Raw genomic sequence first — 22880 nt, forward strand, 5'->3', positions numbered from 1 at the left:
CATTGTCTTAAATGTCATATATCTTTACTATATAATTTGTGTACATTGAAGATGAATAAGTTCATTTTGTAGTTTTTTATTATATGGACTTAAGTTGATATATTAATATGTGATATACATAGATATAAGAATTTTTAAATTCAATTTATTCACAATGATTTTTCATAACAAAAGCCAACTCAAAATAATAAAATTTAGGATTCATAATTATTTTAAATATGATATAAAAATAATATGTGGAGATTTTTTTTTTGATATTTTAGTTGCAAATTACAGTGATAAATGCATGTAGGTGTACTATTTCATTGTGGCAATTATAACTTTATTTAAATATCTTATTTCTCACTCAAAGATCAAAATTTGTTTATTTCTTATTTTGATCATCGACAAACCCAATATTTCATTTAAACGTTTTTGTTAATAATATTTACATGAGTTTTATTTTTTATTTATCCAATTTGAAAGGGATAAATTATAATTCAATATATAATAATATTTGAAAACTGTAGAATGCTTCTAAATTTAAAAATCGAGTAACATGTAAGGGATCAATTCAAAACTAAAAGTTGATGCAACCTGTTTCTTCTAGCTTTACAATCGAATAATATAGGATCAAGCGTTTGTCACTTTACCAAAAGCAATAACTGATGGTAACTATGCAAGTCAAATCTTTAATCAAATTACACAACAGCTCAAGCGACTACCTATCGTAGACAATTATTGTAACAAACAATCTATCTCCTAATAATTGCATCAATTGCAATCAATGAAAATCAAAGTCGCGATCTTGGCTCTGATACCAATTGTAGGCTCAAGCGTTTACTGTTATATCAAAACCTATAGATTATGGTAACGGTGTAAATCAAATATTTTAAATAGTACAACAGTTCAAGCACAACATTTTAATTACTCTACCCAACATGATCAATTATTGCACTCAACAAATAAGTTTATGCAAATAACCTTTTACTATATCATATGAATTTATAAGACATTTGAGTAGAATATATACTTGATATTCTACATAAGTAGTATGAAAAAAAAATCATTTTTCATTTATTTGAAAATTTATATCTTAAAATAAAAAAATCACACACACACACACACACACACACACATATATATATATATATATATGTCAAAGTACATCATTTTCTGATTCCGAATAACGATCACATTATTATTACGTTACAATGATAAATAAATTATTATTTTTAGTTTATCATCATAGTCTTTATCTCAATAAACACATTTTCGAATGTAGGATGTTAAATTTAATATTGACATTAGATAATTATAGTATTAATTCTAACATTCTTTTTTTATTCTTCTCAATATATTACTTTTTATATTTTCAAAGATATTAATCTATTTATTATTGTATACAAAGTATAATAACTATTTGGTTAATTGATCACATTTAAGATTAAATGTTTAGAAAAAATTCTAATATATCTTTAAAGACCAATAGATGATGAAATTAAATTTGAAATCAAGAGAAAAATTAAGAAAATGTAGAACACTACAGTGCATAAACTTTCGCTTTGTACAGTGACAAAACATAAAGTGAGACCAAGTGAGATACTTATATGTATGAGTCTCATTCAACTTAGTCCCATTACAATATTTTTATCAACCAACTTTGTCCTTCGTTTTTATTTAACTAACTTTGCAGTGTGACTCATTCAAGCATTAACTTTTTATTTTTTTAGTACATAGTGGCCTCCACTCTCACCGACTTCAATATTTAGAAGTCGTTATTAGTAGTTTATAGGTAATAGACAATTATTTAGTTTTTATTTCCTGTCTTTTGATTAATTGTGTAATTTTTTATGTTCTACCTAATTCATTTTTAGAATTTTTATTGAATTTTTATAATCATGATTAGAAGTGATGCACGCAAACAATATAAAATTAATATGTTTTAAAATGTTAATATTGAAGTGTCGAATAAATGTATTAAATCATTATTTAAGAACTTTTAGAAAAACAATATACATCATAATTCAGATTTAAAGATTAACATACAAATAAAGAATTGCGATGAATATCTTATAAAATAAATGGTGTTAGCCCAAAAAGATTAAATATGATTATTGTAAATGAATTTTTCTTAATTAATTAGAAAATTTTCAGCAAATGCGCCAAATTAATTAGAATGTTTTCAATATAGTATGTCGATAAATGTTTTTCCATATGAGTTAGTGATTGAGTCCTTATGAACATTTAAAAAAAATGTGTCTTTAGTTATAGTAACGGTGTCTTATAATTTAAAATATTAAATGAAACAAATTTTCAAGATAAAAAATTAATTAAGAAATTCAAGAATATGTGATTACTCAATTAGTTTAATTGACACGCTCTTTAGTTTGCTGATTTAATAGATGTTAAATCCACAATCACTGAGTTTGACAATAATTTTTGTAGAATAAAATACAATTAAAATAAATTACTTGATTGTATATGTTATAAAATTTTGTATATTTCATATATGTATGATTTATTTCATTTATAAGGTTGAAATTTTATATATTATGATATAAGATTTGTTATGCATCTTAACCTCGATAAATTCATTAAAAATTTATTTTTTTATATTTTAATTCTTGTTACCACATAATTTTGGTTTCGCCCCAGACTTTGTGTATTCGTTTGCTTGAATCTACTGTTCCACATTTTGCTAAGACTCGGAATATGTCAAACATGAAAGTAGATATTAATTTAAAGATATGATAATACTTATTTATTTCAATAAACGTGTTTATTATTCACAATACTGATAAAAATAAGTTAAAAATAATATGTTGACGAACATATATATTGTCAAGAATCTAAAAACACATTTCAAATGTCAACTTTGACACTCAATTTTCAGTGACTACCAAAATATCTGAACAACCCACAATTTATGGACAAGATACTAACATCTTAATTTTAAAATCAAGATGATATTCTCCCTTTTACATGAAGAATTCATAATTGAAAATCGACAATATTAGATATATAGATATTTAATATAAACACGTGTGAGCTCATTTAGGCCCACGTTTAAATAGGTTGACAAAATTTCAACCCAACTCATTTAAATTGTTTGGTAGTGTTGGCCAATCGACGGACCCAACTCAAATTGATGGGTCTAATCACAACGATCATTTACCTTGTTTTATTCAAATAATTTATAAATATAATTTCAAATTGTTGAAATTTTTTTTATTTAAACACATAAATTCTAGCCAGCGGTTATAAATAAAAAGATTTAAAAATTAGAAACTTTTTTTTTTATATAAAAATGGTATATTATAATAAATTTTTTAACCATATTTTATTAAAGAAATTTTAAATATAAACCTTTGCAAAAAAATATTTTTTTAACTCATAAGTTATAGCCAACGTCACAAAAAAAAATAATAAAATAACAATGACATGAAAAAAAAAATAAGACATAAAAAAAAATTCACAATTCAACAATGAGCTATTTCTAAACTTTAATTAATTGAATTGACATAATGAAAAGAAAAATAAAAAAACTAAATCATTGGATTAAAATTAATATATTGTAATGTGGGTAGACAACAATAAAAGCAAACAATTAATAGTAACATCATAATTTTAAAATCAAGAAGGTAATCTCTCCTTTATATGAGGAATTCATGATTGAAAAGCGATAATAGTAGATATATTGATATTTAATACAAACTCGTCCGGGCTCATTTAGTCCCACTTTTAAATAGGTTGACAAAATTTCAACCCAACACACTTAAATTATTTGACGATGTGGGCCAAATAGACGAACCCAACCCAAATTGACGGGTCTAATCACAACGATCTTTTACCGTGTTTTATTCAAATAATTTATAAATATAAACCACAAAAAATGTTGGTTCAAATTTTTTTTTATTTAAACACATACATTCTAGCCAATTGTAACAATTAAAGAGATTTAAAAATTAGAAGTTTTTTTTTATAAAAATGGTATATCACAATAAATTTTTTAACCATATTTTATTAAAGAATTTTCTTTTGCTAAAATTTTTTATAAAACTAACAAGTTGTAGCCAAAGTCATCAAAATAAATAATGAGGACATGAAAAAAAGTATTAATAAGACGCCAAAGAAAATTCATAATTCAACAATGAATTATTTTTAAATTTTAAGTGATTTATNATATAACTCTTAGCATGTTCTTTTCCTGCTTCATTTGTTTACGCTGCTGTTGATCTCTCTGTTCAGATTGAAGAATTTAATTACTTGTTATGGAGTTTGACAAAGATCTCGTGGCCTAGACGATCAAGGTCGAACTTCATTAATTCCCCAGCTACTTGAAGATCTTCCTCTGGGATTTCGCTTCCACCCGACGGACCAAGACCTAATTAATCACTACTTGAAGAAGAAGCTCAATGATGAGCCGATCCCATTCGATATCTGCATCTTCAATCTCTACAAGCATGACCCGCAGGAGTTGACTGGTAAATATTGGCCGATAGACGGAGCCTGTACGTAGATATAGTTATTAATTAATTATTCCCAGCATCCATCCATGATCCACCACCGGAGATGAATGAAGCCTAGCTCTTTAATGTCCTTTGCATATTTAATTTTAATGTTCTTTTTTGTTCATACCAGGTTTTTTTTATTTATTCTTAATTTTAATTACATGATATTATCCGAGTTTAGGAGAAAATGAATGGTGCTTCTTTACCCCGAGAGACCGCAGGTATCTAAACAGGAACCGACCTAATCGAGCCACTGGTAATGAGTATTGGAAGGCCACTTTATCTGGTAAACCAATATATGACAACGATGTCTGCATTGGATTCAAGAAAACTTTAGTGTTTTACCGAGGAAAGTCTCCTCAAGTCAAAAAGACTAATTGGATCATGCACGAGTACGTAGTTGCAGACCAGCCTTCAAGACAACATATGATCATGAGCACTAAGGACATGCTGGTAAAATACTTTTTGGAATTCATTTATGATCTTTTGCAATATTTAATTTGATGATAATAAATACTAAATTGTCTTCGTTCCCGACTCTTGCAGTTACTGTGTTATGTTTACAACAGATCCCAGGGGAGTCGGGAACACAACATGATTCCAATGAAGTGCCATCTTTTGGCGCTACCAGCGCAACAAAATGAGCCAAATCTTCCAAGCAACAGCAAAATCTACCGGCAGAGAACAATAATCTTGGTGGATGGTTATGGAAATTGCTTCAGGAGTTGAAGGACAAAAACAACTTTGGTTTATTGACTTGATTTCCGATGACATGGTCGATCTTGGACCTATTCCATCATTATACGACTACGAAGAGCTTGGAGATAACAATCTTCCTTATCAAGAAATCAGCCATTCCAGCTCGGGCCTCCCATCATTACTGGCCAACATTGATCATCTTCAAGAACCCTTTTCATACAGCTTGTTAATTTCCGGGGAGGAACTGAGACAAAACGGCCTACAGTAGAATGTGGTTGATGGAAAAGACAAGCTGCTTTTCTCCTGTTCTTATTTTTGGCATTGAATCTGTTTCCGTTCTAGCCTCTGACAATTTAAGATCTTGAATTGGTTTCTATATGCTAATGGAGCTTTCGTGCGACCCTCATTTCAGTTACGAGTTCTTTTTCCGTTTACAATTTGGTGTATTTATAGATTTATCATTATTTAACGATCATCATAAAAACAATTTATTATCTTCAAGTCACCGTCATCTTTTTTTTATCATTTTAAACATCTCATTTCTATTTTTCTGTGAATCATTAATATTGGAAAGGCTCCCGATTACGACCAAGAATGAAGAATGTAACGAAGTTGATACATACAGCAAGTCCAAATCCAAGTCAAGTCCAAGTCCAGACATATATATACGATACACGAAATTAAAATATATTAACTCGTCAATTAAAAATATAAGATATTAATATATTAATTCAAGGAAATTTTGAAATATTAATGAAGAAGCCACGTTGGCTGCATATGTATGTAATAAAAAATTAACACCCTAATTTTATTACTCTAATTTATGGATTCATAATTATATTTATTTTAAGTCTCGAAACGTAATTATCTTTCCACAAATGATGTAATCTGGTACAACTGGTTGATAATTAAGAACTGATCTTAGAGCTTGCAAGTAATTAAATATGATCGTTTGAATACCAAAAAAAAAAAGATGTGGACAAGTAAGATAAATATGTTTTCCAAAGTTGCAATTATTGAGAAACTGAGAAAAAAATTCTCTTCAATCAAAGTGTGTTATGCACATCCATATATTCGCTCTATAAGCATGTTAGCTTTATTTTATTTTATTTTTTGTTTATTAATATGCAATCTGTTGCTTCCAACGAATCTAGTGTTCACACGTGTGTCTTAGCCATGGTTTTTCAAGTGTTCTATCATCACAGCTTCACGTTCATATTGTCACAGCATATATAAATGTTATTTTAAGGGGGAGATCAATTCTTGAAGCAAGTAGTCATCGTACGATGTAATATAACTTAATTCTATTGAGTACACAACGTGCTCAGAACAAGAAGCTACGTATATGATCAAATGAGAAATTCAAGTATTACATCCAGAATACATTCCTCCAGAACCTCTTTTGAAACATCATTAACAATTTGCTTGGTATCAAGTCGGATATCAAGCCACGATCTTGAATTCGTAAAATCGTTCGAAATTATCTGATCCAAAGTTCTTTTCTGGCTCTGGGGAAGCTGATAGAAGTCAGCTTCTCTCATGATCTTAGAAAGCACGGTTTCTGCAAGAGGAAAATGTACCATTTTTGGTTTTATGAAAGCCATCGAAGGTGGAAAGTAGAAATGGCATAGATAAATCTGTAGTAAGACTTCATTTATATGATCGAAGAGGAGTTTAGGATCAGTGGTAGAGTCCACAGGGAGAAACTCAACTTCATCGAATAATGAGGGATCGAGCAGTTCTTGGTGTGGTGGCTTCATTGCTGATAGATNGTGATTTATTTGACGTAAGAAAAGATAAATAAAAAAATCTAAATCATTTGATTAAAAATAACATATNAGATCTTCCTCTGGGATTTCGCTTCCACCCGACGGACCAAGACCTAATTAATCACTACTTGAAGAAGAAGCTCAATGATGAGCCGATCCCATTCGATATCTGCATCTTCAATCTCTACAAGCATGACCCGCAGGAGTTGACTGGTAAATATTGGCCGATAGACGGAGCCTGTACGTAGATATAGTTATTAATTAATTATTCCCAGCATCCATCCATGATCCACCACCGGAGATGAATGAAGCCTAGCTCTTTAATGTCCTTTGCATATTTAATTTTAATGTTCTTTTTTGTTCATACCAGGTTTTTTTTATTTATTCTTAATTTTAATTACATGATATTATCCGAGTTTAGGAGAAAATGAATGGTGCTTCTTTACCCCGAGAGACCGCAGGTATCTAAACAGGAACCGACCTAATCGAGCCACTGGTAATGAGTATTGGAAGGCCACTTTATCTGGTAAACCAATATATGACAACGATGTCTGCATTGGATTCAAGAAAACTTTAGTGTTTTACCGAGGAAAGTCTCCTCAAGTCAAAAAGACTAATTGGATCATGCACGAGTACGTAGTTGCAGACCAGCCTTCAAGACAACATATGATCATGAGCACTAAGGACATGCTGGTAAAATACTTTTTGGAATTCATTTATGATCTTTTGCAATATTTAATTTGATGATAATAAATACTAAATTGTCTTCGTTCCCGACTCTTGCAGTTACTGTGTTATGTTTACAACAGATCCCAGGGGAGTCGGGAACACAACATGATTCCAATGAAGTGCCATCTTTTGGCGCTACCAGCGCAACAAAATGAGCCAAATCTTCCAAGCAACAGCAAAATCTACCGGCAGAGAACAATAATCTTGGTGGATGGTTATGGAAATTGCTTCAGGAGTTGAAGGACAAAAACAACTTTGGTTTATTGACTTGATTTCCGATGACATGGTCGATCTTGGACCTATTCCATCATTATACGACTACGAAGAGCTTGGAGATAACAATCTTCCTTATCAAGAAATCAGCCATTCCAGCTCGGGCCTCCCATCATTACTGGCCAACATTGATCATCTTCAAGAACCCTTTTCATACAGCTTGTTAATTTCCGGGGAGGAACTGAGACAAAACGGCCTACAGTAGAATGTGGTTGATGGAAAAGACAAGCTGCTTTTCTCCTGTTCTTATTTTTGGCATTGAATCTGTTTCCGTTCTAGCCTCTGACAATTTAAGATCTTGAATTGGTTTCTATATGCTAATGGAGCTTTCGTGCGACCCTCATTTCAGTTACGAGTTCTTTTTCCGTTTACAATTTGGTGTATTTATAGATTTATCATTATTTAACGATCATCATAAAAACAATTTATTATCTTCAAGTCACCGTCATCTTTTTTTTATCATTTTAAACATCTCATTTCTATTTTTCTGTGAATCATTAATATTGGAAAGGCTCCCGATTACGACCAAGAATGAAGAATGTAACGAAGTTGATACATACAGCAAGTCCAAATCCAAGTCAAGTCCAAGTCCAGACATATATATACGATACACGAAATTAAAATATATTAACTCGTCAATTAAAAATATAAGATATTAATATATTAATTCAAGGAAATTTTGAAATATTAATGAAGAAGCCACGTTGGCTGCATATGTATGTAATAAAAAATTAACACCCTAATTTTATTACTCTAATTTATGGATTCATAATTATATTTATTTTAAGTCTCGAAACGTAATTATCTTTCCACAAATGATGTAATCTGGTACAACTGGTTGATAATTAAGAACTGATCTTAGAGCTTGCAAGTAATTAAATATGATCGTTTGAATACCAAAAAAAAAAAGATGTGGACAAGTAAGATAAATATGTTTTCCAAAGTTGCAATTATTGAGAAACTGAGAAAAAAATTCTCTTCAATCAAAGTGTGTTATGCACATCCATATATTCGCTCTATAAGCATGTTAGCTTTATTTTATTTTATTTTTTGTTTATTAATATGCAATCTGTTGCTTCCAACGAATCTAGTGTTCACACGTGTGTCTTAGCCATGGTTTTTCAAGTGTTCTATCATCACAGCTTCACGTTCATATTGTCACAGCATATATAAATGTTATTTTAAGGGGGAGATCAATTCTTGAAGCAAGTAGTCATCGTACGATGTAATATAACTTAATTCTATTGAGTACACAACGTGCTCAGAACAAGAAGCTACGTATATGATCAAATGAGAAATTCAAGTATTACATCCAGAATACATTCCTCCAGAACCTCTTTTGAAACATCATTAACAATTTGCTTGGTATCAAGTCGGATATCAAGCCACGATCTTGAATTCGTAAAATCGTTCGAAATTATCTGATCCAAAGTTCTTTTCTGGCTCTGGGGAAGCTGATAGAAGTCAGCTTCTCTCATGATCTTAGAAAGCACGGTTTCTGCAAGAGGAAAATGTACCATTTTTGGTTTTATGAAAGCCATCGAAGGTGGAAAGTAGAAATGGCATAGATAAATCTGTAGTAAGACTTCATTTATATGATCGAAGAGGAGTTTAGGATCAGTGGTAGAGTCCACAGGGAGAAACTCAACTTCATCGAATAATGAGGGATCGAGCAGTTCTTGGTGTGGTGGCTTCATTGCTGATAGATGGTCCCAGTTCAAGTAAGAAGCTTGCAACACCAAATGCACGTAACTGAAGATGTCATTGTCTTCATTCACGCTGGAACTTGCATTGGTTTGTGGGTTTTGAGGGATTGACTCTGATGAGCACTCCTCGAAGTGCTCCTCGAAGTCAAGACGAAGAGGCTGTACTGGCTCCGGATCAGCTGTCAAATGATCATACAATTTGTTCGGTGAGGCCTTTTTGACATCATAAAAAAGAATAACTTGGATGAATTTATGTATATGATCGATACTAATTTTACCAGTTTGAAGCAACATGCTTTGTGGACTGAAAGAGTCGGTGAAAAATGGCTCGAGAACAGAAACTGGGCTTTGATGTTCTTCCTGATATTTAATGCCGTCAGACATGCTCAACTGGTAACTGAATGAAGGGGTTGATGGAACTTCGTCAACTGCAGGTACCAATATCTCATTCTTAGACAGTGGATCCTGCAAACGTGGAATTGTGCAAGGAGGACATGAAGTTCGTAATCAAATCAGGGTCGGAGCCACAATTTAGGATAAGGCCGATATTAGTAGAAAGAGTTTTAAAAAATTATGTACTAAATAATTTTTTTAAGAGAAATGGATGGAACGGGTGACTGCCTTCTCCGACGACCTTTAGCTTTGTAATCATTCAAAGTTGGGGAAAGAAGGGACATTGCCGCTCATCATAAGATGAATTTCATTTACAATGTCCTCGTGTACCTTGATTCTGTCAATTCTTTGTCTAGTTTTGATAACATCATCGCTGTTTATTTCAATCAACGATTCCGAATAACTTAATTCAGGATTGTGATTGCAGCTCTTGTCCTCTATCATTGATTTACCTGCAGAAAGAAGCCAATCAGATAAACCAACAGTTCGCTGAACTGGAAACTTAAAGAGAACATAAAACCATGTAAATTACAGTTCATATAGTTGGTTGCAGCAATAGCGGAATCGTGTGCTTGATCAACAGTACTTCGAATCGAGGATGAACTTGTCTTTATCTCCAAAATCTCAATACCATCGTATATCTTAAAATCATCCCAAGAAGTAATCTCTTTTTTTGGTCTCGATGGACTTGGCGTAAGAGAGTTGCCGAAAGGACTAAATCTCATCTGTGCGGAACCAGGACAATATTGACCATTCATGCTCCGATTAATAAGCCAGACATCAGGATCAGGAGAGGAGATAATCTGCTCTAAGGTTTTTGGGGAGTTTTTCTTCATCGAGATCTCAATTTCAGTTATATGATTCACTCTTGGAGAAACGTGTCTTTTTGGCTCGAATATCACATCAAATTCTTGTTTCCTGGATAGGCTAACACTAGGGAAGTCTAATTTTTTGCGCAGAGTGTTACGCATACAAACAATATCAGGTCCCTTTATGGATTTGAGCCATGGTTTCTTGAATAGAGTTTCCTTTATTTCTACATTTTTCGAAAAACTGAAAGAATCATTCGTCTCCACTTCACAACAATTAAAGTCTCCAACTTTAAAAATCGATCTACCAGTAGCAAGTTTACGAGAATCGCCATCCATAAAAAACGGGTTTGGTTCTTTTCTAGTGCCTATAAATGTATTCTTCAGTTTCCTCTTCATCTCTTTGAGAGAAAATGATGCAGGTTTTGCTTTCAGTATTTTTCCCCTCGATTTCTTATAAGCCAGCAGGAATGAGCAACGGCATGTCACATTATGAGAATACTTGATGTCCGTGGAAGCTGGATTCAGTATTACTATCTTATCCGGATGGGCCTTGAAACTTGTTTCAGAAGAATATTGACCCTTATGATCAATATTTTTCAAGTAGTGGTCGTTCATACTACGCTGCCCAAAACCAGTTGCACCTTGGCTTTCACATTCTGATAATTTGTCGTTCAGAACTGGATTGATGAACCTAGCAATTTCTGTTTTCGCTCCAGGCAAGAATTCCATGAGCAAATCCTTGTTTGAACTCAAAATTTCCAATGCATAGGAAAAGGGTCTGTGCTCAGACGACCCTTGTTTGTAGATGAATTTTCTGTCACTTAACATCTGATCAACAAAGGCTTTGGCCCTCATCCGAGCATGTTGAATATTGTTCTCATCATTCTGAGGGCAGATTGCCCCCATCATTTCAATAATTGGCTGCTTATTTGAAGAGATTTCAGCTGAATTTTGCATTATTCAAATGCCCACTGAAGATACTTTGTTTCTGTGCTTCTCTAAGGACACGTCTTCTTGAATGAGATTCGTAAAACTTGTCTTCCTCGCAGAGACTCTGACTCTACCAAAGTCTGCAACAAGTTGATCTCGCAAAATATAACACAAACTCGTTTAAAGATGAAATATGGATGGGAGTAAAGACCTTTGATATATGCGACTCAACTGATGAAATGACATCTCTGCGCCAAAAGATTGTCTTTTTTACCGATGCATAAAACATATTTTACTGTGAATGATTGTGGGCTTGTATTCTTACCAATTATGCGTTTTTCCACTGTCCCTTCCATCGAAATCAGCTTAGGATTCCCTCGACCATGTCTGGTTCAAGAATATCAAACATACGCCATAGCTCAACACTCGGGTCCCCCTTCATCTCTGGAATTCTTGGTAATCAATTTGCACTGACAAGACTACACCTTTCCCGTTGATCAACGAAGTACTAGATAATTGACGAATCGGTTATTTGAGTTCGAGTTACGGTACAGAGAACCCCGCCCTGCATCAAAGAAGCGAAAAAGCCCAAAAAGATGTGCAAAAGTTTAATCAAACACAAAGAAATCAAGAAAAACAAGCACTCATACAAGCCCAAATTGTTAATAATCGCCACGTTTTCTCTATTTCTATAACTTTTAAACACGCCCATGAACAAGTTTCATCACATCCACTACCCAACCACAGAATTTCCCGAGAAACAGTGCACAAAATATTCAAGAAACACGACGGCGCAATTGGGGGAGGGGTGGTTGTTACCGGGATACCAGGAGCCAACTTTGGCCTACTTATTGAGGTAAGTCGGAGGAAGAAAATAACACGTGAAATAGAGAGACAGAGATCATCATCTCTTGAAAATGAATACCATGAATTGTGTAGTGACACTCCCTAGTACTAACCAAGGTGAGAAAAATAAATAAAATAAAAACAAAAACAGTGTAGACCAAGACACCAAATTTGTATCTATTATCAAAATTCTTAATAATAGTCAGAAGAATATGTGTTGTGTGATACAATTTCACGGATCTTTATTCGTCAGAATGTTAACTATATTCATATTTAAAATAAAAATAATATTTTTAACATAAAAAATATTTTTTTTATGGATAATCCAAATAGAATATTTCTCTCTCAAAATTAATTCGTGAAACTGTCTCACATTATTTTGTGTGTGGTTAGAAATAGTGTATATAGATATATTTAATTGCACCAAAATCAGCCTACCCGCGATGCCATTCATTCGCTTAAATTAAATTAAAGAAAAAAAAAGTCTATCCAAATATTAAATTAAAGTGAATTTGACTTTATATTATTTCTAATCAACATATATATAGCATTTTACCCGAATTCATGCGTAAATGTTTGGCCAAAACGCTATATTTAATTTTTTTTTACATCATTTTCTTAAAAAAAAATTATTTAACAGAAACTCTATTAACATCGAATTAATGTGTTGAGTTAGTTGCGCCACATCAGAAAAACCATGAATATAATGAGAGTATTTTTTCAAAAATATAAAATATTTTTTTTAAGGAATGACAAAAGTGAAACTGAAAATAAGGATACATAAAAGTAAGAAAATTTTGTTTGAATGAAATAAAGAGAATAATATTGAGTTTAAATTCTAAAAACGGAAAAAGTATGACCAAATTAAAAACATAGTGGATGAAATAAATAAATAAATTTAATATATTTATATGTGCCTAGCGGCATGAATTTTGAAATAATTTCTTAAAATATATTCTTAGTCAATTATTTTATTAAAAATAAAATAATCGTTTCGACTTACCTACAAAAGCGACGCATGGGGCGGAGGGTTGGTCCGCTCGATTTTTTTTTCTTCTTTTTTTGTAATTATCATGACACGACATGCTGAGTATATTTTCGAAAAATATTGAAACTCAAACTCACCAAATAAATTTGTAATATAAGTATTTTTAAAAATATAAAAAATAATAAAAGAAATATACCAAAAAAATAAAAATAAAAAAATCTCGCTTGTGGCAGAATTTCAACCAGTTCCTTACATGACGCTTGCATGGCCACAAGTTTACGTAATTGATATCAATTTGCGAATGCCAAGGGACGAGACAAAGCATTCCTTGGCATCGATTGAATTATTTTTTAACTCTATTTTTTTTTAATGTATGAATTATATGTGTTTCGCTCTCCATCAACGTCAAATTCTTCCCCTAAAATTTGTATGCTTCTCAACTGAACTCTGAGCATAAATGAATCCCGGAGAGCTCCACCGGTCGTCGGTGCTCGAATCGAACTGGAAGAACCATATATAGACTTATATTTGAACAAAATTTCACTATGTTCTCTTGGTTTGATGGCATGTCATCGATCGCTTAATTATGAGATAAGTGCAGGGACGTAATCTTACCTGGAAATTGAAATATACTTTTCTTTAAAATTCAAATATAATTTCGTGACACTGCAACTGAAATTTGCTTCGAAAATTCTATTTTAGCCGAAATGAATAGAAATCAAACATAATTGTAGAATCTGATTTCATAATATAATTTCTCGTTGTCTTTGTTTAAAAAAAAAATCAAATTTCTAATAGGATTTAAAGCATTATAAATTACACAATATATTTAATTTAAATATATAAACATGTTTAAGCTAACTAGGCTAGGAATTTTCCAGTGGACAAGAGCTCCCTAATGCCTCGAAGAGTTGGTCTATTGTGAGACAGTCTTACGAATATTTATCTGTGAGACAAGTCAACCATATTCACAATAAAAAGTAATACATTAGCATAAAAAGTAATACTTTTTCATTTATGACCCAAATAAGAGATCTGTCTCAGCTGTCTCATACAAGTTTTTGTCTGCCTCGAAATAGATGCGTCTATGAATATGTGGTAGGTTCTAGTTCCCACCCGAGGCCAATACATGTATAATGATATATATATATATCGAGAATATAAGTACAAGGCACCTTCATGGTCCTTTTACAGGGCTGGTGTTGCAGAGTTTGTGACCACTTTCTTGTTTCTGTGCATCTCAATCTTAAAAGTGATGGGGGTAAACAGAGCGTGGAACAAGTGTGCATCTGTGGGTATTCAGGGCATTTCTCGGGCCTTCGGTGGCATGATTTTTGCGCTTGTTTACTGCACCGCTGGTATTTCAGGTTGGTTTCGTGTAATCCTCTCTAGTTAATTTGTGTATTTGGTAGGTGATCTTGGCTTGGAATCTGTCATTTTATGAAATCTTGATGCAGCAAGTCCATAGCTTTGTAACGTACTGCGGTGCAAGTGCAAGATTCTTTATGAAAGAATTAATGAGTTGAGCTGCGAATAACCATTGTTCTGCCAAATTTTGCTTATTTGTGCAGTCTGATTGTTCTTTCTGTGTTCGTATGAAGCTTTTAATTGAATTTGTGTGTAAATTTCGAGGACTTATGTATCTATTTATGCTTTGTTTAAACTCAAGAATATTGAACGTCGAATTGATGTGTTGTACTAGTCACCTTTGCTATGTTGCGTTCAGATATCTTGCTTGCATTTATAGTGGTTGAGACTTGTAAAATTCCAGCAGGAAACAATATATATATATATCATTGATTATTTTGGATTTTTGGCGACAATAAATTAGATAGAAAATAATATGTAAAATCTCTATGTCCTAACCCTTCAAGCTTCATTTTTTTTCTCTTCCAGTTGTCTAAAATATGAACAGTTATTACTGAATGTTTTTCTGTATTTTACTAATATATCTAAGTTTTTGAAAATATATAATTATTTTTTAATAAATTAAGTAAGGATAAAATGAAGTTTGGTTGTGAACTTTGTTTTTTTAATGATTTTCTTAATGTGTGAAAAAATATACAAATATATATATTTAGACGAAAGGATTATCGGAATAAGATATGGTAGTAAATACTCCCTGATCATACTGGGAAAACAGCTATGATACCTACGGATTAGATTCACATGACCGTTGAACTTCTATTATTGTAATTTGTAACTACTGAAATTTACAACAAAAAAGAAAAAAAAAAGTACACTTTTTAATCAGAACAATTTATTGCTACGCTTCAGATTCTTCTTAAGACTTGAAGATCTTTTCTGAAATAAACTAGCCAATCAGCAAAGATTTGAGGTCCAACAATGTCGATCAATGCAAAAATAATTCTTCAAAATCCAGTACAATCAAAACCAAGAAATCATCTCATACTACACCAAATACAATACTAAAAATTAATCTCCACAAAAATCCCACCAACAATACAAAACATGTAGCACTACTGTACATAAATCACAGTACAGTAAATCTCTTCAAGAACAACAATTTTAATTTTTTTAAAAAAATTAAAGAACCAGTCCTCCATCAACCAACATGTTATCCCTTTCAGAGGCTCTGAACTGTAATGTGTTATTGGAAAAGTTTAGTCCAGGCGTCCTGAGCTTCAAGAAATCAATCCTCAAAACCAAAATAATCAGAAACTTTAACCAAGCATGGTAATAAGTGAGTGTATCTGCTGCTTTTCGAGTTGAAGAGAGTCTTCAATCTTTTTGACATGAATAGAAGAACTCCCCTGAATTACTCAGGACGGTGTGGTCCGTTTTTCTTCAAGAATTGAACCTTCTTTAAGTGCAATATGTGCCTCATTCTCCCTTCCTAACGCAAAGAGAGCAGAAGCTTGTAAATATGATGCGATGTGCCAAACAGGAGATATAACTTGTGCCTGGACCGCATCATCGAGGGCCTCCTCTGGCATATCACTCATAAGATGTGAAAGACTACGACGAGCAAAAACTGTAGGCGATACCATGGTTCCAACATCGATAAACTACAAAAAAAAACATAATAGAAACGCATTTGCCCATTCAGGAAACTGTAGATACTCAAGAAAATGCGTGCTGTGATGTTTCTCTCTTTTATTTTCTTTAGACAAAGGGGAAGGTTTGTCAAAGTTCTAACCTGTGTGTAACATTCGATTGCAGCTCGGAAATCTTTTTGACGGAAAGCCATATCACCTTTCTTCTTTGAGTTTAAAGTTTCCTGCATTTGATTTGTCCACATCTGGAATGAAAGCTGCATAAAGAGAAATAATCATTTCATTTGTCAGCAAAATAGGCGAGGGAAAATAATTTTACGGTAGTAAGATTAGCGAGAAACATACCTCCGTTGCCGCCCCTTCATCGTCTTTGTAGCTGAGTTTTTCCAATATCTCGTGTATGGCTGTTAAATCCATTCTTAAGCATGCTTCGCCGAGGGCCGACAGAGGCATAGCCCCTTCACCATGAGGGATACCCATCAATACATGAGAAGGAACCTGCAAAAGAATTACTCAGTGTCGTCCCCCTAAAATACATTAATACGAGAAATGCAATTCTTTATATCCCACACTTCACAAGATAAATTTCGAAGTATTCATGCAATTGAGGTGTAAGACTCTTTTAAGTAGTTGTTAGCTACTTATTCTTCTTCACTTTTTTTTTTGCAATCAATACATGTTTATGCCCGTTGTCTGGCCCAGTCGGAATTCTGAAAATGAAGCCTACCGTTTAATTTTTCTTCCCTCGAAACATATTTTCCCTTACACATCTACCAAAATTTAACTTTTATTTAATTTTCACAACTCCATAAAAGCTATATTATTATTAATTATCAATTCAATAGATAATATTTCAAATTTTCTTCATTAAGACACTTAATGATATCTTCTGTGATGTCGATAACACCATGCTCACATGCCACAAAGTCAACTGTAAAAAAGATCTCTTTCGAGAAATCATCACATGTCGGGCAAACACTGATTGCAGTCATTAGTCCAAAAAAGATGTTACTTTTTCCAACATAGGGGGTTACTGTTTACTTTTATCCTATAGTCAAGCATACATGAGCATTGTACATTGGAAGCAAACAAGGAAATAAGGCAAAACAAACAGGGGGCATGCTATTAGTGCTCAACCTAATACCTGATTTTTCGTCGAACAAATGGCAGTTGCACGTTTCTAAAAGAACTAACCTCTGTATCCTTTTGAAGAGGAACTAATGCGGCAACTAGTGATTTAGGATTAGGCCTCTCGCGGGGTTCATACTGTAAACATCTTGACGCCAAACGAACCAACTCAGTTCCATCATCATTGGATAGCTCACCTTCCAAGCAAGAATCAGTTAACATTTGGAGATTTCGGTCCTTTATCAAATCAAGGGCCTGACAACGCATGCATGAAATGAGACTAGAACTGATTGCAAGGCTACTTAAAAGCCGAACATTGATGCAGAAATTGGAGTAAATTCAGATTTGCAGACAACTTGAGAAAATATCAATCAGATAAACTGTCTCTCAATCACAGGCAGAGACTTTGCAAAAGAAAATGCACAGAACAGAAGAAACAAAATAAACAAATATTCTTATAAATCACTACTTCTTGAACTCCAAACTCATCAAGAAACTAATAAATGCTGCCAATAAATGGCCAATGGGATAAATCACTCTCACGTACACAGAAACAATTGCGTGAATGCATGTGAGTTTTTGTGGGATGTCCCTACTATTTTGGGTGGTATAAATTTGGAAAAAATTGACATACAAAAGTATTATGAAAACCATGAGAGAGATAATTATTACAGATAGGAGGGTAATTAAAAAAACCGCAGTGGCTCATTAAGTGGTAGCTCAACATACAAAATAAGAGCTTTCAATCCATAAAAACTAAGAAAAACAGAGAGTAATGAGACTTACATGACTTGGTGGAATATGTTTACCACTGAGGAGATCAAGTAAAAGTGTGCCAAAGCCATACGTTACACTCTCCGGAGTAACTCTCCCTAAAAATTCAGCGAGCCAATATATTAAGTGTCGTAAACCAAAATATATGGATAGATATAAGAACCAAGAAGACCATCCTGTGGTAATCCGACATCATGCTGTTTGGGTTTAGATACTTCTTTCTAAAGGAGATATGATACCAGTTCTTAGGTACTCTGGAGGAGTAAATGCCAAATTTGTACTGTAACTTTTTCCATCTCTACTGTTCTTCATTAAACCGAAACATGATAGTCTGGGATTGCCATCCTGTAGCATACAAAATACACAATGAGAAGCACAGAATTACCAGTATACTTGTTAGAATTTTAACCATGGGAAATAATGAGCGACAGACAACTGATATGAAAGAATTTCAAACTAACGTCATCAAAGACTATTCTGTAGGCATTAAGATCGTGGTAAAGAGCCCGTCCTTTACTCGTGCAATATTCTAATGCTTGAGCGAGATATAACGCAACCCTAAGCCGCATTGCCCATTTCATAGGTTGTGCTTCCCCTGAATTCACGTAGAAATGAAGCTTAGTAATATGAAAACAAGGCATAAATCGAAGTCTAAGTGAGATACCAACTAACATGGTACAAGTAGACAGTCTCGGACATGGTCGGCATTGGTCAATTGGATTATAATGGAATAGAAATTGTCAAAGACAAGCGAAAGCTTGTAATTATTTACATTAACGAGACAGTGGATAATGTGAGCATTATTTTTATTCGAAAGAAAAACACACTGTATGAGAGAAAGACAGCGAGAGCATATCAAATATATTTAGAACAACACTTGCAAGATAACAGCACGTGTCATGCAAAGGGAAATTTCAACTGAGCATAGCAGATACCATCCCAACAGAACAATTTGCCATAATAATGAGCAGTTTTCCATACTAACTAGTGATTGCACAATGTATGACTAATGGCAACATAATTATCAAACCAAAATCACTCACAGTGAAACAGATGTTTTGCAAGTGTTTCATTGGGCATAAATTCAGCGACAAGCAGCCTCTCATCACCTTCAGCACAGCAGCCTAGTAAATTGGCCATTCTATTATTTCGGAGTTGACCAACAGCTCTTGCTTCTTCCTGAAGTTCCAATCATGCGATGAGTCAAAGAAGATATATACACTGTGGTCAGAAAGCTAGAAATGTATTAAACAGTGTAACATTTTTTTCCAGCCAAATATTTTTAAATCAGATATAACAGTATGATATATTGCGAAAATTATGAGAGAATCAAAATGTGCAACTCACAACCCCAAACTTGGAACGTTAAAGAGAAATAACAGAACACAACATCATTTTACAGAAAAAATTTCTCAATAAACAAAAAGGCAAAGATGCATGTAGTGCCTGCTTACCAGGAACTGCCGGGAATCAGGCCAAGCAGACCTATTAAAGCGTTTGACAGCTATCCGCCTCTGATTCTCCAATTTCCCTTTATAAACCACATTTGGAGCTTTCTCCCCATGTTCTGAAACTATGTTCGCTACTGCAAATCCAGATGTAGCTATCCTGAGTTGTTCAATTGAGTATTCACGAAACGCAGGCAAACCACTAATTTCACCTTTATCTTCATTTTCTGAAACAAACGTAAGCGGTCAAATTCGACTCCTTCACAACATATTTAACATAAGATGAAAAACGTTTTTTTTTCTACAAACCAGCATTCTTGGCTTCCTGAACTGATCTATCATAATCTGAGATAAAACAACATGAGGTGATCTTTGAACAGTGGCAGGTGATCTTTGACCAGTGGCAGCCCATCCCAATCCAACCAATTTTAGGAGTGACCAGAAATAAAGTTCAAACTTCCAAAATTCCAAAAAACACTGTTTATAGCTGAAAGGCCATCAATCTGAGTTCAAAAAAGGGTTAATATGGAAGTTAATACTTCTATATATAATGCCTAAAGTATCAACACAGAATAATTATGTTCTAATTCCAAACAATGTACACACCCAGTGAACAAAAAAACTCAAAGTCCGAGGAACATCCAAAAGAATATTCTATTAATCCCAAGATAAAACATGCAATTAGGATGGATAATTTAAGAAGCCCAATGCCAGGCACATAGGCATGCTTATATTCAAGAATGAGTGGTTTCGGAAGTATTATGTTTGGTGCAGCATCAGGATAAACCATTCACACATCGCATATCACTGAAATTGCAATTTTATTGCTGGCACACGTGTGCCGACCAACAAGAACTAGCTATTACCATTCAGTAACTTGCAGCTGATCAAAGAATCCCTGAATATTATATGAAATTGGCATCTTACAAATATGGGGAGCTTATCATTTGCATTTGCTTCTGCTACGTGTCCACGTTTGGCTTCAGGCTCCACAATAAAAATCAGGAGTGATTAATAAGTTTGAGGGGCTATCCCAGCTAGAAGGTTGGTCGTTAAGGTTTTGCATCTCCTGTGCGGATTTATGAACGAAATGCTCTCATTAAGAGTCGACGAGTGAGAGGAGACAACTTAAAAAAAGAGGCTACTATCAGTAAGTCTGTAAGTATCGATAATTATAGTCGATGTATGCATTACATTATGGATTGGATTTATGTTCTAAAATGTGTCTGTAAGTATCGATAACTATAGTCGATGTATGCATTACATTATGGATTGGATCAATGTTCTAAAGACTAAAATATGCCCTAGGCGCCCGCCTAGGCGCTAGGCGGCGACCTACCGCACCGATAAGGTGCTAGGCGGCCAGCCTAGGCGCCTGGGCGCGCTAGGTGGGCCTGGGCGCCTAGACGGGCCTGGGCGCCCTTAAATAGGCCTTGTTTGTTTTGAAAAAAATTGTTTGCGGTTTTAATATTTTAAAGCCCAATTAAAAAATTAAAAGTTGGAAAGATGGTGCCCTGAATCTAACACAGCACCAAAGAAATCGAGAAGCCTGATGGGAAATATTTACATCTCCCGTCTTGTGGAGCAGTAGTGATGTCTTTCTTCTACCTCATTTTTGTTTCGGTTTCTTGCATTTCTTGATATATCTGCCTTTGCTACCTCAAGTGCATGAAACAGATTTGAAGAATTTTCATCACTGATTCTGGTACCATTTTATTAAGCAACTTCATCTAGTTTTATCGTTATCTCAATCTCCTTGGAAGAAATATGAATTCTTTCTTATTTTATTGAGATGACACAATAGATTATGTAGGGAATATTTTGAACGCATTTTAAATTTGATGTTATTGTGTTAAAGTTCTAGTATGTGATTTTGAACGCATTTTAAATTTGATGTTATTGTGTTAAAGTTCTAGTATGTGATTTATTATGTTGATACCGTAGAATCCGATTAGCGGCGCTTAGACGCTGGTCTGACGCCCGACTAGCGCCTAGCAAATTTTAGAACCTTGGATGGGATTAAGTGTACACATAAAATGCTAACAGATTAATGAGAGCCAATTACAGATTGGACTAAAGCATATACATCAAATACGAATAGGGTCAATGAAACCTGGACCCTTTGGCCTGTCTTCTCAAGGAGTAGGGTAAAATAGGTAAAATTACATATTCCATATCGGGTGATGAGTTAGAGTACCGAGTTAGTCTATTGGGTTCTCTCCGCTCAGACTTGGCATAACAGCTTCATTCACAAAAAACACGAGCTAAAATCATCAAGGCAATCACATTCCACAAGTTCCCAAGCCGGAGAGAAACATACACAAGTTAGATACAGAGAGAGCTACTTTAAGAAGGAAAAAAATACATCTGGAAAACTCAAAAGCACCAAACCCATTTTTTAATTATTCAAAAGCTCCCAACTTTCGTTAAGACCTCCCAAAATACATCTTTTTTGCTATGTCAACACACGTAAAACATACATACTCAGTCAATCAACATATATCCTAAAACCCCGTTCCAACAAAAACCCAAAGAAAAGTAGAAAAAATCCCATTCAAAAAATCAAAGACATGTTAAACCCATAATAGAATAACACAAAAATCCGAAAAACCAATATCCAAAATTTGGTGCATATCAATTAAGAATAGAAAAAACACCTTAGAAGAAGTTACTTGGCTGAAGCTGAACCTGATTTGGTCAAAACACCAATTACGCCGTCTATATGTGTATCAAGCAATATATAAAATAGTACATAAAAGCTTGATTTGGAATCAAAGTCTGAAATGAAAGATCAGAGGGTATACGTATAGGCGGAGGCACATAAATATGGATATATGAAATAGACACAGATAGATACACACAAACGTGTTTACTT

At 33.6% G+C, this 22880-nt stretch overlaps 3 protein-coding genes across 5 annotated transcripts in view; 1 reads left to right on the forward strand and 2 right to left on the reverse strand.

Annotated features, from left to right (window-relative positions):
* LOC140968587 (NAC domain-containing protein 1-like) overlaps positions 1 to 5679 on the forward strand; it is a 7548-nt gene extending 1869 nt beyond the window's left edge. The window contains exons 2-4 of the mRNA XM_073429605.1: positions 4270 to 4466; positions 4675 to 4946; positions 5040 to 5679. Coding sequence (XP_073285706.1) covers positions 4270 to 4466; positions 4675 to 4946; positions 5040 to 5222 — 652 coding nt within the window. The 3' untranslated portion in view covers positions 5223 to 5679. The remainder of the gene's footprint in view (positions 1 to 4269; positions 4467 to 4674; positions 4947 to 5039) is intronic.
* Positions 5680 to 9131: 3452 nt separating this feature from the next.
* Positions 9132 to 12755, reverse strand: LOC140968535 (uncharacterized). Of its 2 annotated transcripts, none has more exons than XM_073429538.1 (6): positions 12624 to 12755; positions 12130 to 12369; positions 10595 to 11944; positions 10393 to 10514; positions 9948 to 10134; positions 9132 to 9848 (listed from the first exon to the last, which is right to left on the reverse strand). In XM_073429538.1, the coding sequence occupies exons 3-6, from the start codon at positions 11829 to 11831 to the stop codon at positions 9250 to 9252; spliced, it is 2145 nt and encodes a 714-aa protein (XP_073285639.1). In that variant the 5' UTR covers positions 11832 to 11944; positions 12130 to 12369; positions 12624 to 12755; the 3' UTR covers positions 9132 to 9249. The 2 variants fall into 2 exon arrangements, with proteins under 2 accessions (XP_073285639.1, XP_073285638.1); XM_073429537.1 differs by having other exon boundaries at positions 10595 to 11959.
* A 3215-nt stretch (positions 12756 to 15970) lies between these two features.
* Positions 15971 to 20449, reverse strand: LOC140968509 (serine/threonine-protein kinase BSK7-like). Of its 2 annotated transcripts, XM_073429502.1 has the most exons (10): positions 20315 to 20449; positions 20012 to 20232; positions 19601 to 19736; positions 19019 to 19152; positions 18797 to 18902; positions 18570 to 18655; positions 17850 to 18038; positions 17001 to 17153; positions 16799 to 16912; positions 15971 to 16667 (listed from the first exon to the last, which is right to left on the reverse strand). In XM_073429502.1, the coding sequence occupies exons 1-10, from the start codon at positions 20415 to 20417 to the stop codon at positions 16422 to 16424; spliced, it is 1488 nt and encodes a 495-aa protein (XP_073285603.1). In that variant the 5' UTR covers positions 20418 to 20449; the 3' UTR covers positions 15971 to 16421. The 2 variants fall into 2 exon arrangements, with proteins under 2 accessions (XP_073285603.1, XP_073285604.1); XM_073429503.1 differs by lacking the exon at positions 20315 to 20449 and having other exon boundaries at positions 19601 to 19778; positions 20012 to 20143.
* Between the last annotated feature and the right edge of the window lie 2431 nt (positions 20450 to 22880).

Source organism: Primulina huaijiensis, unplaced genomic scaffold (genome assembly GCF_012295235.1).
Source record: "Primulina huaijiensis isolate GDHJ02 unplaced genomic scaffold, ASM1229523v2 scaffold37281, whole genome shotgun sequence".
NCBI lineage: Eukaryota > Viridiplantae > Streptophyta > Magnoliopsida > Lamiales > Gesneriaceae > Primulina > Primulina huaijiensis.